The sequence below is a fragment of the Macaca nemestrina genome, chromosome 9, assembly GCF_043159975.1.
Source record: "Macaca nemestrina isolate mMacNem1 chromosome 9, mMacNem.hap1, whole genome shotgun sequence".
Taxonomy (NCBI): Eukaryota; Metazoa; Chordata; class Mammalia; order Primates; family Cercopithecidae; genus Macaca; species Macaca nemestrina.
Window position 1 is genome coordinate 96,174,216 of NC_092133.1, and position 18,019 is coordinate 96,192,234.

Consider the following 18,019-nt stretch of genomic DNA (forward strand, 5'->3'; position numbering starts at 1 on the left):
CTGCACCAAGAGGACCTAACAGACATCTACAGAACTCTCCACCCCAAATCAACAGAATATACATTCTTCTCAGCACCACATTGCACTTATTCTAAAATTGACCACATAGTTGGAAGTAAAGCACTCCTCAGCAAATGTAAAAGAACAGAAATTATAACAAATTGTCTTTCAGACCACAGTGCAATTATACTAGAACTCAGTACTAAGAAACTCAATCAAAACCGCTCAACTACATGGAAATTGAACAACCTGCTCCTGAATACATAACAAAGTGAAGGCAGAAATAAAGATAATAAAGATGTTCTTTGAAACCAATGAGAACAAAGATACAACATACCAGAATCTCTGGGACACATTTAAAGCAATGTGTAGAGGGAAATTTATAGCACTAAATGCCCACAAGAGAAAGCAGGAAAGATCTAAAATTGACACCCTAACATCACAATTAAAAGAACTAGAGAAGCAAGAGCAAACACATTCAAAAGCTAGCAGAAGGCAAGAAATAACTAAGATCAGAGCAGAACTGAAGGAGATAGAGACATAGAAAACCCTCCAAAAAATCAATGAATCCAGAAGCTGGTTTTTTGAAAAGATCAACAAAATTGATAAACCACTAGCAAGACTAATAAAGAAGAAAAGAGAGAAGAATCAAATAGACACAATAAAAAATGATAAAGGGGATATCACCACCAACCCCACAGAAATACAAACTACCATCAGAGAATACTATAAACACCTCTATGCTAATAAACTAGAAAAACTAGAAGAAATGGATAATTTCCTGGACACTTACACTCTCCCAAGACTAAACAAGGAAGAAGTCGAATCCCTGAATAGACCAATAGCAGGCTCTGAAATTGAGGCAATAATTAAGAGCCTACCAACCAAAAAAAGTCCAGGACCAGACAGATTCACAGCCGAAGTCTACCAGAGGTACAAGGAGGAGCTGGTACCATTCCTTCTGAAACTATTCCAATCAATAGAAAAAGAGGGAATCCTCCATAACTCATTTTACGAGGCCAACATCATCCTGATACCAAAGCCTGACAGAGATACAACCAAAAAAGAGGATTTTAGAACAATATCCCTGATGAACATTGATGAAAAAACCCTCAATAAAATACTGGCAAACCAAATCCAGCAGCACATCAAAAAGCTTATCCACCATGATCAAGTGGGCTTCATCCCTGGGATGCAAGGCTGGTTCAACATATGCAAATCAATAAATGTAATCCAGCATATAAACAGAACCAAAGACAAAAACCACATGATTATCTCAATAGATGCAGAAAAGGCCTTTGACAAAATTCAACAGCCCTTCATGCTAAAAACTCTCAATAAATTCGGTATTGATGGAATGTATCTCAAAATAATAAGAGCTATTTATGACAAACCCACAGACAATATCATACTGAATGCGCAAAAACTGGAAGCATTCCCTTTGAAAACTGGCACAAGACAGGGGTGCCCTCTCTCACCACTCCTATTCAACATAGTGTTGGAAGTTCTGGCTAGGGCAGTCAGGCAAGAGAAAGAAATAAAGGGTATTCAATTAGGAAAAGAAGAAGTCAAATTGTCCCTGTTTGCAGATGACATGATTGTATATTTAGAAAACTCCATCGCCTCAGCCCAAAATCTCCTTAAGCTGATAAGAAACTTCAGCAAAGTCTCAGGATACAAAATCAATGTGCAAAAATCACAAGCATTCCTATACACCAGTAACAGACAAACAGAGAATCAAATCATGAATGAACTCCCATTCACAATAGCTTCAAAGAGAATAAAATACCTAGGATCCAACTTACAAGGATGTAAACAACTTCTTCAAGAAGAACTACAAACCACTGCTCAGTGAAATAAAAGAGGACACAAACAAATGGAAGAACATACCATGCTCATGGATAGGAAGAATCAATATTGTGAAATGACCATACTGCCTAAGGTAATTTATAGATTCAATGCCATCCCCATTAAGCTACCAATGAGTTTCTTCACAGAATTGGAAAAAAACTGCTTTAAAGTTCATATGGAACCAAAAAAGACCCTGTATTGCCAAGACAATCCTAAGTCAAAAGAACAAAGCTGGAGGCATCACGCTACCTGACTTCAAACTATACTACAAGGCTACAGTAACCAAAACAGCATGGTACTGGTACCAAAAAAGAGATATAGACCAATGGAACAGAACAGAGCCCTCAGAAATAATACCACACATCTATAGCCATCTGATCTTTGACAAACCTGACAAAAACAAGAAATGGGGAAAGGATTCCCTATTTAATAAATGGTGCTGGGAAAATTGGATAGCCATAAGTAGAAAGCTGAAACTGGATCCTTTCCTTACTCCTTATACGAAAATTAATTCAAGATGGATTAGAGACTTAAATGTTAGACCTAATACCATAAAAATGCTAGAAGAAAATCTAGTTAATACCATTCAGGACATAGGCATGTGCAAGGACTTCATGTCTAAAACACCAAAAGCAATGGCAACAAAAGCCAAAATTGACAAATGGGATCTGATTAAACTAAAGAGCTTCTACATAGTCAAAGAAACTACCATCAGAGTGAACAGCCAACCTACAGAATGGGAGAAAATTTTTGCAATCTACTCATCTGACAAAGGGCTAATATCCAGAACCTATGAAGAACTCAAGCAAATTTACAAGAAATAAACAACCCCATCAAAAAGTGGGCGAAGGATATGAACAGACACTTCTCAAAAGAAGACATTTATGCAGCCAACTGACATATGAAAAAATGCTCATCATCACTCGCCATCAGAGAAATGCAAATCAAACCCACAATGAGATACCATCTCACACCAGTTAGAATGGCAATCATTACAAAGTCAGGAAACAACAGGTACTGGAGAGGATGTGGAGAAATAGGAACACTTTTACACTGTTGGTGGGACTGTAAACTAGCTCAACCATTGTGGAAAACAGTGTGGCAATTCCTCAAGGATGTAGAACTAGAAATAGTATTTGACCCAGCCATCCCATTACTGGGTATATACCCAAAGGATTATAAGTCATGCTGCCATAAAGACACATGCACATGTATGTTTATTGCGGCACTATTCACAATAGCAAAGACTTGGAATTAACCCAAATGTCCATCAGTGACAGACTGGATTAAGAAAATGTGGCACATATACACCATGGAATACTATGCAGCCATAAAAAAGGATGAGTTCCTGTCCTTTGTAGGGACATGGATGCAGCTGGCAACCATCATTCTCAGCAAACTATCGCAAGAGCAGAAAACCAAATACCACATGTTCTCACTCATAGGTGGGAATTGAACAATGAGATCACTTGGACACAGGAAGGGGAGCATCACACACTGGGTCCTATTGTGGGGAGGGGGTAGGGGATAGGGATAGCTTTAGGAGATATACCTAATGTGAATGACGAGTTAATGTGTGCAGCACACCAACATGGCACATGTGCACACATGTAAGAAACCTGCACATTGTGCACATGTACCCTAGAACTTAAAGTATAATAAATATATATATATATATTCTTAGGTTTAGAGAGAAAAAAGCTTATTAACTATTAATTAAATCATATAAGTAAATGCATTCAAATCCTCTATTCATAATTATTATTATTTAATTGATCTGAGAAAAAATTGACTAGTATATGAAAATCACTAAATTTTTTTTGTTATTTTCTTACAGTTCTAATAGTTTTTGCTTTATATATTTTCAATCTGTATTAGACCATCATATTCTTATTGGGAAAGATGTCTTTTCTCAATGATTCATTTTAATTGTATCAGATTCCTATGATCTTAATAAATATTTTTCACTTAAAAAAAATCACAAGATTATGCAAATGAATCTTCATATTCAGTCCGTCAATGAAATATAATACTAGTTTCAATGTCTTTTTTCCAAAAGCCTAGTGAAAGCTTTAGATCTTTGAAAGTAATAGAATTAAAGATAAAGATGGAAAGATAAATAATTCATTTCAGCAGTTTTCTGAGAAATACCACATTTTCCAAAATAAATATATTTTATAAGAAATGGTTTCTCTTTAGGCTATTAGAATATCAATCTTCTACAATAGGCCAATTTTCAAAGCACTAGGCCTACGTTCACTTAATCAGTCTCATGAAGCAAAACTTGAATTAAGATATTCCATTTAATTTAGTCCACATATTTATCAAGCAAAGAAACTATCAAACAAATACTCTTTCTTGCCGAAGTTCTTGGGATTTCCACGGTGCTTAATGTGTATTTTTTTCAATTGTGAGATCAAACAACACACATCTTGAGCCATTGTATATGTTACCTGGGTAAAAAAACTAAATTAATCTTTTCAAATATCTAATGGAATCCCAGGCATAGTGATTTATTAAAATATTAAATTAAATTTTAAGAGAAAATTAATCACTAATAATGAAATGAGTTGATTTTCTAAGAAAAGCAAGTATGTAATTAAGGAATCATTAGCAGACTCAAAACCATTACAACATTTAAAAGCAATCAACATTACAATTCTTAGGGTGTGTTTTAAATTCCTCATAACCTAAACATATACATTCATTAATTATTCACTTGCCATGATCAACAATGAAAGATGAGTTAGAAAAACCAGAGGCTTTAATTCAAAAATGACAATCTTTGGTACTGCAGCAAGGAAATAACTAGCTGGTGAAATTAATGACTCCATCTGGCTTTATCTCGGCAATGTTCTGATATACATGCAATGAACAACTTCACATTGTTTGATGTTGTTAATTCTTTACAGCCATCTCTATGGCTGGTCATAATACATAAGGTCAATCCGAAATGATCATATTATGAAACATAAATCACTTCACATGCCTTATCTGGAAAATGTGCTTGTACTTACTTGCACCATCTCAAGTTCCAAGAGCCAAAAATATATACATGCTCATGAAGGAGAATTTCCTTTCTGATTTTAGAACAGTCTGAAAATGGGGTGAAAAAATGAAAAAGAAGGGGGAGCTTACAAATAACAAAAATGTATATCCCAAATGAAAATTAGAATTTCTATGGAACGAGTAGCAGTAACAATAGTAGACAAAAGATAGAATGTAGATGTTAAGAAGATGTCTACAAGGGAAGCACAAGACTCCACAGGCTCTTGCTACTAAAACATAGACTCAAGGTTTACCATCTGTAATATTCTGCTGCCAAGTACATCTATGCCACTAGTACTGTCTAAAATGAGGATATATATTAAGAAATCACCAAAAAGGACTGCATAGCAGAAACTTTTCTGATATCAAGGGATCAACCTAACTACAATTATATACAGGTGCCAATTTCCTCTGGAGTAAACTAGCACACTGGGCCTCATGTACCAGTTAGATAATCCAAACCAGCCCTTATTACATAACTTATCTAAAATGTTGGACTCTACATTTTGGCTCTGCAGAACTGAGAGAAGAAATGTATAAATAGGATAGTGATATTGCCTTTGTCTATGGGAATTCTTGAGTCTAATAAAAAAAGTCTGGGAAAAATCTAACTCCATGATTACACTTGGGCACATAGGTGATTAATATGAATGAAGTAACAACCATAAATACAATCATAACCACAAGAACAACAGTAATTCAAATTTTTTCACTTCACAGATGTTCTTAGAATGCTTTATTGGTATCTTGCAGGTGCTGTCCCCAAGCCTCAGGTGTCATTCCATAATCTCAGTTGATGCAAAGGCAAACACCACACTCTCCTCTGTTCAATGTCTGCCATCCCTGTCTTTTTGGCCTCTGACTCTTCCCTATACTACTATCTGTGCACTTGAGATCTTCACTGACATAGCTGGGCTCTGTATTTATTGATAAGAATATCTCCTTTCTCTTAGACTAGGCATGACCAAAAGGTTAATCTGGGTTCAAAGATCAATGACAATGACCACTCAGTTTTCATTCAAGATCAATTTTATTTATTGTACAAACAAACATGGGTTACATTCCAGACAAACAGATATAAGTGAGTAGACTTATGCCCTGGTGCCTCCTTGGCCCTTCACAGGATGCAAAACAAATCCTGCCAGCAGGAAGTGGCAGTTTGCAGAGGTGGCAGGTGGCAGAGGTGGCTGGTTGTTCTTTGAGCTGGCTTGGACTTGTCTGGCATGCACAGGCCCTGGCACAGCAAAACATTCAGGGAATAAGAGTGTTGCACAAAAGATTTTACCAACTTTGTCACATTAAGCAGCATTCAAGGATTTGCTGACCACCACTTAAGCAAATTGTGTGTTATGCTATAGCAGTGAACTCACTTGTTCTATTTCTAAACAAAACATTGGGTTCACACACAGGCCTGGACAAAGCTTCCCACTTCTGGATTATTTACTGATCTTCTTATTCTCAAAGAAAGCAAGATGAATGATGCGTCATACCATGGCTATGGCGTGTGACTCTTCTAGACCTGGATAGTTAGTGTCCCAATATTTAACTGATTTTGAGGGGGACTGAAAATATGCCATCAGTTCTTCCTTCTATCATCCCCATCACTACCATACACATAATGACATAATCATGTCACAGTATGTCCTCAGAATCACTATTTCTAGCTGAGTGTATACTAAGGCTTTATATCTAGGTCAGTCCATTGTACCTGTGTCTCCTCTACACCCTCCTTCACCATGCCTACCTTGAGGAATTCAGCAAGTGATCATTCACACAAGTTAAGGATTTTAGCTTTCTCTGCCATAAAGATTATTGCTAAAATACATACCATACAACAAACCAACCCATTTCCCACAAATCTTATTGTCTGACTTCTCGCAGAATACATAATGACTTTTATTGTGTCTCTTCCTTCCGTGTTTCTCTTTCCTAACTGAACTTTGTTCTTTATCCAGGCCTTCTTCCAATCCTGACACATTTTAAAACCTTTAGCATTTCTGCCTATAATATTCGGGTGTTCTTCTTTTCCTATCTTTACTTAATAAGTCCCACACAAATATTTTCCCCATAATCACAATGTTTTCTTTTCCCTTTGCTCAAGAACTGAGTTATGAGCTCCAAATGAGGTCTGAAAAAATTTGGATAAACTCTACATTGGCTAAGTTTTAGTCATTTGCACTGCTAATAAAGATGACAATTCAACATGCTGAAGACAACTTCCTCCTTCATAAAGGGGCTAACACAGAGGGCAATACTGTTCATGCTTCTGATTCTTGATCACAAGAATTGCTTTAGGCAATTACAATAATGTCTCCTCTGACACATATTATTATTCAAGTGAGACAGAGAAAGAATATGTCCTATGTCCTATGCCAGGTGGTGACAGCTGACGTAGCATCAGCACACTGTGTTCCCTCTAATTTCTTCATTCATCTCTAGGTGGCAGTAAATCTGGTCCTGAATACTGACTTTGACACTCAGCTTTCTCCACATCCTTCCTGTCACTTCCTTTGAGACTACTTCAGATTCTTCCCTTAGCTTCTATTTCTCCATTTGTAAAATTGGGTTGATGAGGATATCTTCCTTCAGTAGCTTTGACAATAAAAATGGGATCATCACGCATCCTCCTTAGCCCCATGAGTAAGCTCCCAGTAAGTGAGGTTGCCATCATTATTGTATATTTAAGGTGATCTACCCATTTGAAAAACCCTAGTCACAGAGCCTCAGTTGCTTTTCTTTTTGGGTGAATGATCACTTGCTGAATTCATCAAGCAAGCTCTTTAACATTTACCTTCCTTTATTATGCTGGAGCATTTCTAATGTAGGAGGCTTTTGTGGCTTCTTACTATGACTGCTTTGTTTGTTCAAAACTTATACAGGCTGAGTATCCTTTATCTGAAATGCTTGGGTCAAAAGTGTTTTGAGTTTCAACTGTTTTCAGATTTTGGAATATTTGCTTATATGTAATGAGATATCTTGGGAATGGGACCCACGTCTAAACACAAAATTCATTTACGTTTCATACACACTTAGCCATATACATATAACCTGAAGGTAATCTTTAAACAATATTTTAAATACTTTTATGCATGAAACTAAGTTTTGAATGTGTTTTGACTGTGACCCATCACATGAGGTAAGATGTGTGGAATTTTCCACTTGTGGCATCATGTCAGCACTCAGAACATTTTGGATTTTGGAGAATTTCAGATTTTGGATTTTCAGAGTAGGTGTGTTCAATTTGTATATATGAGTCAGATTCAGTTGTCTCCTTTAATCCTTGGCTGAAGGAAGCACTAAAGACTTTGGGGCCTCAATCTCCCATATGCAGTGACACTCTCAAAGCCATTGACTCAGCTTCTCACCTGAGTTTCCTTCCAGTAAGCCACAGATAGAAGTCATAGATGATGGTAGGGGCCTGGTGGCTGATGGCATTCCAGTACTGGGTTGTGAAGTTGCTGGTGGTGAAATCAGCATATGGCCTCCTAAAAGCTCTCTCAAATGGAATTGGAATTTCAAAGGTTGGCAAGACCTGGAATCCTGGGGAAAAAAAGAGAGAGAGTGTTAGAGGAGAATAGGAGGATATAAACCATCATAGTGGAAGGTATTTGTAATGGGTCACAGCAATAAAGACAAAGGATTTGCTGTGTAGAGTCAAGAATCAATTTCTGAGAACAATATAAACATTTTTATGCTAAGCAAGTGGTTATCTGCAAAATGAAACAATGTGAATGGGTTAAGAATTGGATCCTTTATTTGAAACATCTACTCTAAAACAAATTCCTGGGGAAACACACGTAGTCAATATAAGGGGGTACTGTTCAGAAAAAACATAAATCTGCATTTAATTCTAAGGTTATCTAGTCTATTCTGAAAGCCCCAAGGCAGAGGCTAGAAACTTTATTTCCCTGGCTGGACCATTACTTTCAGAACCATTTAGAAAGTTTCTTAACATTTTATTTCAATCTTTATTAAAAGTTTAACTAAAAAATTCTAAAGGCAATATTTTCTTGTGTTAGTTTACTTTCAATATTTCTCTGGGAATATGGCAGACTCAGTTGTCCACTCTGCTATCCAGGGTTTTATTCATAATAGTGTCTTTTTATAGAGTAAGCTTAATTAAGAACTTTTTACATACATTTGTGAATTCAGTAGTTCTTTCAAAAAGATACTCATTTGAATTCAATTTTATTTAAGGTATGTAGGTTTTTGCAAAGCATATGCCTAAGCTCATTATTCAATTATGATGTCAGTTATTACAGTAATATGATTATTGCCCTACTTTAAAAATGCCAGCTAAAAATCTATCTGAAAAATATAGCTCCTCTTCAGAGAAGATTCTCAAGAATCATCTGGTCCATAGGGATTTATACTTTAAAAAGATGGTGGTAAATTAAAAAGTTATGTACAGGTTGATAGCATAAGAGATTCTGATCTCCACACTGACATTCTGATCTATATATCCATATACTTGTTCAACGTTTCCAACTGGAGGTGTAATAGACATTCACATTTAACAGCTCTAAAGTGGGCCTCCTGATACACCCACTACTAATGACCCCCTTCCCAATGCGTACACAAACTTGCTGTTTCACCAATCTTCTACCTCTGACCAAATGGTAATTCAATTTGTTTAGTAGTTCAGCCAAAAACTTTGGGGTTATCCTTGATTCTTCTCTTTAACAACCCACACACAATTGAACAAAATCTATCAGCTCTCTGTTTGAAAAATACCCAGAATCATAATTTCCACCTGCTATCTCTCTGATCAAAACCACTACTGTAGCCTGGAATGTTGAAATACTGTCCGAAGTGGTCTCTGCCACTACCCCTGTATCCCCAGTCGGACCTCCATGTAGCCGCCAGAGTGATTCTTCTAAAATGTAACTCAGAGTATATTACAGGAACTTCTCCATTCAGAGCCCTTCAATGGAATCTCTTCTCATTTAGAGGCAAAGCCATGGTCTGCAAGGCCTTGCACTCTCTGCATCCTCTCTCTCTGCCCACCACTCTGACTTCATCTCTTACCGCTCTCCCTCTCAGTGCTTCTGCTGCGGCCATACTGGCCTCCTTGCTGTCCTTGAATATGATTAAAGAACTTTAGCACTTACTGTTTCTTCAACTTGGAATATTTCATCCACATGTCCTTCTGATTTGCCCTCTCATTTATTTCAGGTCTCTACTAAGAAGACACCTTATCGGAGAGACTTTCTTTGGCCATCACATATCAAATAGCAGCCTTCCCACAACACTATTTACTTCTTTAATCTCCTTTATTTTTCTGCACTCAACCATATCTGATGTATATTTCTCCTAAGATTTAAATACCAGAACGAAATTTTGTGTGCATTGTTTGAACTTATACGGTACCTTAAAGCGTGGCTGACTCAGTGACTAATAAACAGTTTTTGACTAAATGAACGAATAAATATCTCAGCAACATACAATTACTTTCCTTTTCCTAAATCTATGTCAATCCTTCCTTTAGTCATTTCAAATATATTTATTTAGCATTTAACACTTGCCAGGCACTGTGGTAGATGCTGAGGTAAAAAAAAATTACATATGACATATTCCTTGTCTTTAAAGAATTGGCAATCTGGTGGGAGATGTGGACAATTCATGATTACAATACTTTGCCTGAGTATTCTGCTAGAGGCCAGGACAGTAAGCTCTGGAGGAATACAAAAGAAGCATCTAGCTCTGTCTGGGTGCCAGGAAGGGGAGGGGTGGGGCTGGGTTAGGAAGGCTTTCTGAGAAAGCTGTCCATATGGTGACCGCAGGCGTTTACTAAAATGTTCACTGTTCTAACCACTGTACGAAGCACTTTATCTCCCTACATTCTCCGAAGAGCTCCCTAGAATAGAATAATTATTATTCTCATTCACAGATAAAAAAATTGATATACAGGGAGAAACTGAGAGACTTTTTCAAACTGATACAACTAATAAGCAGTGGAGTCTACTGAATGGTGGGACGCATCCCAGCATATAACAGCTATGTGAGCACGGATTTCTGTTTAGTGATACATCCTCAGCACCAAGAATAATGCCTATTTAATGAATACAGGAGTGAGTGAATGAGCTAGGATTTGAATCCAAGTCTATCAGATCCCAAAGCCCAAGACTTTTAACCATGAAGCTACCGTCTTTCTGATGTGACGGACAAGTAGAAACTCATGCACATGTAGAAAATGTAATTTGGCAATTGAAAACTGCACTCTACATCCTCATAGGTCAAAGAAGAAATTCAAATGAAAACTGTTTAAGGATTAGAGAATAATTATAACATAAACATTATACAATAAAATGTGTGGGATACAGCCAAAGTGGCATTTGAGGGAAATACAAGCCATGAATGCATGTATTAGACAAGCCGAATATTTGTGGGCTATATTTCTAAGTTAAAGAGAAGAAAAACATAATCAAAGAAAACAGGAGGAAGGGGAAAAAAGAGATAAGGCAATACATCTATGCAACAGAAAACACAGCAGTGTAATAAAGAGTCAATAGGCTGGGCTCAGTGGCTCATGCCTGTAATCCCAGCACTTTTGGAGACCGAGGTGGGTGGATCACCTGAGGTCGGGAGTTCGAGACCAGCCTGACTAACATGGAGAAACCCCATCTCTACTAAAAACACAAAATTAGCCAGGCGTGGTGGCGCATGTCTGTAATCCCAGCTACTCTACTCAGGAGGTTGAGGCAGGCGAACTGCTTGAACCCAGGAGGCAAGGTTGTGGTGAGCCAAGATCATGCCATTGTACTCCAACCTGGGCAACAAGAGCGAGACTCCATCAAAAAAGAAAAGAAAAGAAGAGAAGAGAAGAGAAGAGAAGAGAAGAGAAGAGAAGAGAAGAGAAGAGAAGAGAAGAGAAGAGAAGAGAAGTCAATAAAGCCAGAAGAAGTTGGTCCTTTGAAAAAAAGAAATAAAGTAGACCCTTTAGAGACTAGCTAAGAAAAGATAAGATACACAAATATTATGAATTAAAACAGAAGCATAATTACAGATACAGTTTAGGACAAAAATATTAATATAATATGAAAACAATGTAAATACATTTTAAAACAGATAAAATCTTAGAAAAAGAGACAAATATAACTAAAACTGATTCCAGCAGAAAAGGAAGCCTGCAAAATTCTTTAACTATTAAAGACACTGAAGCAATAAAAAATGTTCTCACCAAAAATTATAAATCCAGATAATTTAAAGGTGCTTTTCCCAAGTTTTGGAGAAACAGATTACTCCACTATTACACTTTCACTCCACTAAGCATTTTCAGAGAATAGAAAAAACAAGGGAACTATATGATTAGCAAATTGAATTAAACAAAATATAAAAAAAGATAACACGGCATGACCAAGTTGGGTTTATCCTAAAAATGGCAGGAGAGTTTAATATTTGAAGTCTTCTGCTTAAAATTAGCAACAAGACAACAATATGCACTATTGCCATTTGTATTCACCATTATAGTAGACGTTCAACAAGAAGGCTGGGCGTGGTGGCTTACGCCTGTAATCCCAGCACTTTGAGAGGCCAAGGCAGGCAGATCATGAGATCAGGAGATCGAGACCATCCTGGCTAACACGGTGAAACCCTGTCTCTACTAAAAATACAAAAAATTAGCCAGGTGTGGTGGCAGACGCCTGTAGTCCCAGCTACTCAGGAGGCTGAGGCAGGAGAATGGCGTGAATGAACCCAGGAGGCAGAGCTTGCATTGAGCTGAGATGGTGCCATCAACAAGAAAAATAAAGACCTAAGGCTTGAAAAAATTGGGATAATACTGGTATTTTTGCAGATTAAGTAACTGTCTACATAGGAAATCAAGAGGAAATTTTATACAATTTCTAGCAATAAGTTTAGCAAGATAGCTGAATATAAGGTCAATATACAAAAATCAATTGCATTTGACATCATCCACAAACAATTAAAAAATATATTTTTACAAAAGACATTTAAATTAGTAAAAAAAAAAAAAAAAAAAAAAAAAAAAAAAAAAAAAGCATCAATTACCTAGGCCCTAGGTATAAATCTGATAAAAGATGCTTAAGACCTATATGCAGGAGATTAAAAACTCTTCTTAAGGGACACTAAAGGAGACAATTCTATGGAGAGATAGCCCATGTTCACCCACACAGCTATCACTCCTTGTAATATCACCTGAGACTATATATGCTCAACCTCCTGTTAACATGGCTACTGCTCCTAGTAGGAAGCATTTTTATCCCTCCTAAGAGTCCCCGATAGGAAACACAAATGAGTTTAATTTGAATGCAACATCAAATTAATTAGTAATAGCTTCCAGAAATGCTGTGTTAGAAGGGAATCCAGAACAGAGCCTTGGCACAGGGATAACCAATGTCATATCAGCCTACAATGTTTGCTATAGGTGTGAGAAACTGTAGAGCCACAGTGTCCAGCTGTCCTGCAATAGAACTCTCAGTGTGGTACCATGGCTTCCCACTGGAATATGAAGAGCCAGTGTCATCTATGTAACAGGGACAGAAGGGATGTGTTCGCAGGTACTAAGAAATCCTACAGAATAGCAAAATTCCCTATTTTTATCTTCTACCATCATTAGATGTTTAAGTTGTACTCAAATTGATTTCCATGGTTTTTGTACATTGAACAGATTAAATCCCTTACCTTCAGACAAATTAATCATTTGTATAGTACAGGGTTTCTCAAAGAGCATTTCCCCAAGTATCAAGAATCATCTAGATGCTTATTAAAAATATAGTTTCCTCAGCATCACCCAAGACCTTGGTCCCAGGGTCTAAGGAATCTGGATGTTGTTTTATTCTCCCATAGTGATTCCTATTCACTTTTACAAATCACTAGTAGAGTAGTTAATGCACACCCAAGAGAGGCAAGTTGCATAAATTAATGGTCAGTATTACAGACGCAATCAGGAAGGAATAAGATCACTCGACTTTTCTAAATCCCATTGGTCACTGATCATGTCACATTCTCAGTGATGTATCAAGAAGGGAAGGGGTGTGTACAGGACCCACTGCCCCAGCAGGGAGGAGTATTTCAGCATTTTATCACTGAGATTCTTTATAACTGCCAACTTTTGCTTTATTTCATCACTGTTTTTTTAAAATCTTTATAACCAATGGACCCCCTACTGCTTACAATCATGTATGTGTTCCCAATGACTCCTTTCCTTGGTAACCACAGTACCTTCTAGTTAATTACCACAGATTTACAATTTCTCATTATTTTGTCTCTTTATTTACTTTCTGTCTTTCTCCCCATGTAGGCTCTAAGCTCCATGACACACTTTGTCTATTTTTTCTCTGTGTCAGACACTAGTAATTATGCAGATACATGGCTAAAGTACTTACCCATTTTGCCCCAATTGCAGGGATTGAGGTTACCAGATGTACAGTGGTAGACTAACATTGACTTAGGTCTGGAAAATGAAATAAAAATTAAATAAATACAACAGAATGGAAAACTAATGAAAGAAAAATAAGGGAGACAGAGTTGTTTCCATAATTCATCTGATTAAGGCAACCTATGCAAGAAGGCTTCTGTATTTTTTTCTTTCTTTGGGTTAATAAGCAAACTGGAAGAAGACTAGCAAAAGGCTGTGTGTGGGGGGGTGCGTGTGTGTGTGAAAGACGTGTTAAATAGGAGTGACATATTATGAAGCACATATGTGTGAGTTCACATAAGAAAAATTTAATTCTGTTTACCACTTACTAACGCAGCCAAATGTATGAACAACCTGTTTTTCTTTTTTTCCTTTGTACCAGGAAACTTCCCCACACATAGCGATTGAACACTTTTGGCATTAACCAGAGTTCAACTAAAAAAAAATATTCTCTCATTTCATCCAGTTCTATCTCCTTTGCCCTAAAAAAGAAAGCTGAATGTTAAACTACCAATAGAAAGAAAAGCCTTTTGGTTATCAAGAATTTTATGGTTAAGTGATTTAAATGTTTTATTACTTTGTGAGTAGCCAAGTACTAAACTGTATTTTGAAAACAACTCAACATATATATGATGGCATATTAGGAACTCTATAAAATATTGAAATGAACACCCTCTCACATTTGGGGTCTTATACAATGAAATGCCTATATTTGGAAAATGTGCCTAATAGATGAACCCTCCCTCTCATGAAATCTTTGAAAGCCCACTTGAGCATCCACACCTGTGAGCTGCAGCACACCATCCTCCAGCTAGCAGGAGATTGATGGCTGTATCAACTGGAATTGGAATTTAGTCTGCCACAGCCATTGGAGTAGTTTTTATGGCCAGAAGAAACCCTTTCCCAGCCTGCACAGGAAAAAGAACATAAAATGTGAAACCAGGTCTTAAGTAACAGCTGGGGCTAAAGTATGTATCATCAAACTGATTATACTAGTGCAATAAGTGAAGACAGCTAACATCGATCCATCGCTTACCAGGTTCCTACACTAAGTCTGACTTCGTCAGCCTATCCTAGCTTCTCAGCCAAGGTCACCTTCAGCATTTTCTTGAACTACTAGTGTTCCTCACGTTCCTTTAGGGAATAAAATTCCTCATATTTGTGAGAGGTTAATAAACTTAGTTAATTACCAAACACCAAGAATACACCTTCACATTTTAAAAATTAATTAATAAGACACGTTAAGAATTAAGGTTACACAAATTTCCCATTAATGTTTACCATTTCCTTGATGATTTTGTTTTCTGCTAGGGTTTATTAACCCACAAGCAATAGTAGGCACTAAAAGTTTAAGAAATTTTATTTGAAAAAAAATTAATTGGTGAAATTCCACAATTAATAAGACAAAAACTTTTTTGGCTTAGAAAAATGGTCTTATCATTTACTTTTTATTCAGAATCTCAGTTCACCTCACAGATCACTAATGTTATATAGATACAGGAGTTGGGAATTATTTACATTAATAATTTGTTGAGTTTATGAAGTTGATTCTTTCTGCTTTGCATGTTTCCCACTTTGATTTGAAATGATTAACACTTTCTTACCTTACTCAATTCTCTTTTCTTATAACTAGCTCCCCTTCTTTTGGACGTAAGAAACCAATTTAGAACATTTTTAAAAATGTAAATAAATATGCATCTTTGCATATAATGAAAACCGCTTTGGGATCGTGTTAAAATAATGATGTTCTAAGTCACCAAACATTCACCCCAACTGAACTTTTTTAGGAGAAAGAGTTGAAGGCAGGTGGGAAACAGAAAGAAAGGGGCTGCTGGAAAAATCTGAAGTTCGAAGGAAGGTCTTTGTCACTATCATAATTCATTGTTTTATATTTGTATTTTAATTCATGTTGAATCTAGCTCTGGGAGGAAGAGAGACAGAGTCTGAAGCGCAGTTCGAATCCCTAATAAGATTTAAACTCATTTAGATCACTGATTTCCTACTCACTGTACAAAAAAGTAAAGTGGTGCTTAGGCCCTAAATGCCTCAGTGTGAGCTGTGAACCCCACAGCTCTACCGGATCCATCTGGACTTCAGGGAGATGCGCACTGAGGGCTGTTTACCTAGAGGAGCCACGTTTCTCCTTGTAAGACATTATTGAAAAGGCGTTGCTGGCACATGTGTACCCATGTAACAAACCTGCACGTTGTACACATGTACCCTAGAACTTATAGTAATAATAATAAAAGAAAAGGCCTTGCCTATATTCACTGGTGTTTGTATTTGAAAAATTTGCTCCAATATTGGTAGTTCTCTTTCTTGTATTCATTAAGAATTTTTGATGTATACCTGCTTTCCATACACACACGTAAACTCGTATGTGTTAATAACGAATTTAATAATCTTTGAAGATATTATTTTTACTGCATCCTCAATTCACTGCACTAATTCACGCAATTATAAACTGCAGAAAGGAGGAAATACCCCCATCTTGCGATAAACAAAGCAAAATCCTTGGCAGAACCATGCCCCCCTGCCCGCGCCCCGACCAGCCCACCCGGGCAGCCACTCACCGGTGTGCGTTGTCCTAGCTCCCGGCCATGTGGCCAAGTGAATCCATCCTGCCGTCCGTCTCCACTTTCGCCAGCCCGTACCATGAGCACCGCCTGCAGGAGGGCTGACCCCGCACAAGGGGCACCCACTACTACCTCAACACGTGGCGTGCGGGACTTCATTCGGTCCACAGGGCTGGACGGCCTGGGGCCGAGGACACCCCGAAACCCCCGCGACCCCGCCGTCTGCGTCCTGCTACCCAAACACTGCACGCAGCTGCCCTATGGCACCCCCGTGAATGGCCTGGTGTGGGTCCCAGCCGCTGCGACCGGAGCTGGACCGGCCGCGGATGGCCCGCCGGTTTCTTTTCTTTTCTTTTTTGATGGAACCTTGCTCTGTCGCCCAGGCCGGAGTGCAGTGGCGTGATCTCCGCTCACTGCAAGCTCCGCCTCCTGGGTTCACGCCATTCGCCTGCCTCAGCCTCCTAAGTAGCTGGGACTACAGGCGCCCGCCACCTCGCCCGGCTAGTGTGTGTGTGTGTGTGTGTGTGTGTGTGTGTGTGTGTGTGTGTGTGTGTGTGTGTTTACGGTGTGTGTGTGTGTTTTTACGGTGTGTGTGCGTGTTTTTTTTTTTTTTTTTTTTTTAACGGTTTCACCGCGTTAGCCAGGATGGTCTCGATCTCCCGACCCCGTGATCCGCCCGCCTCGGCCTCCCAAAGTGCTAGGATTACAGGCCTGAGCCACCGCGCCCGGCCTGCTAAACCGCTTTCTACTGGCGCTGCCGAGCCGCGTGGTTAAGGCCCAGCCCCCTGAAGCGGACAGCGGCGGCCAGGGCGGCGCACCCGGGTTCACCCATGGACCTCGCGGCCTCAAACACGAGGGCGCCCAGGGCCGGCGGCTTCATGCATGCGAAGTCCCGGGTCCCCCCCGCCGCCCCCGACACCCGCCCCTCAGCCCCTACTGGCCCGCGCCCCTCCTGCCCGCTGCCCTTCCGTGGCGCTGGCTTAGGACACCCAACCCGGCCTTTATGAGGCGCCCCCCAGCTCCCAGCTCCCCAACCCCCACCCCTGTCCGTTTTCGGTAGCTTTGGCGCCGCCGCCACAGCCCTGGGCCTAGGCCTGGCACCCCCAGTCGCCCGCGGTCTCCTCGTGGTGGCGCCGGCGTCCCGGCTGGAGCTGCTGGAGGCCAA

At 38.8% G+C, this 18,019-nt stretch overlaps 1 protein-coding gene across 8 annotated transcripts; it reads right to left on the bottom strand.

Annotated features, from left to right (window-relative positions):
- Window positions 1-5,877: 5,877 nt before the first annotated feature.
- LOC139356363 (putative inactive fatty acyl-CoA reductase 2-like protein) lies at window positions 5,878-17,409 on the bottom strand. Of its 8 annotated transcripts, none has more exons than XR_011608127.1 (6): window positions 15,062-17,409; window positions 14,608-14,760; window positions 14,247-14,314; window positions 10,011-10,212; window positions 8,265-8,439; window positions 5,878-6,133 (listed from the first exon to the last, which is right to left on the bottom strand). XR_011608127.1 is itself a non-coding variant. In XM_071070175.1 (6 exons), the coding sequence occupies exons 4-6, from the start codon at window positions 14,302-14,304 to the stop codon at window positions 5,956-5,958; spliced, it is 411 nt and encodes a 136-aa protein (XP_070926276.1). In that variant the 5' UTR covers window positions 14,305-14,314; window positions 14,601-14,760; window positions 15,062-15,186; window positions 15,315-17,372; the 3' UTR covers window positions 5,889-5,955. The 8 variants fall into 8 exon arrangements, 5 of the variants coding, with proteins under 5 accessions (XP_070926276.1, XP_070926274.1, XP_070926273.1 ...); XR_011608126.1 differs by having other exon boundaries at window positions 5,879-6,133; window positions 14,601-14,760; window positions 15,062-17,406; XM_071070175.1 differs by lacking the exon at window positions 10,011-10,212 and having other exon boundaries at window positions 5,889-6,133; window positions 14,601-14,760; window positions 15,062-15,186; window positions 15,315-17,372.
- Window positions 17,410-18,019: the final 610 nt, after the last annotated feature.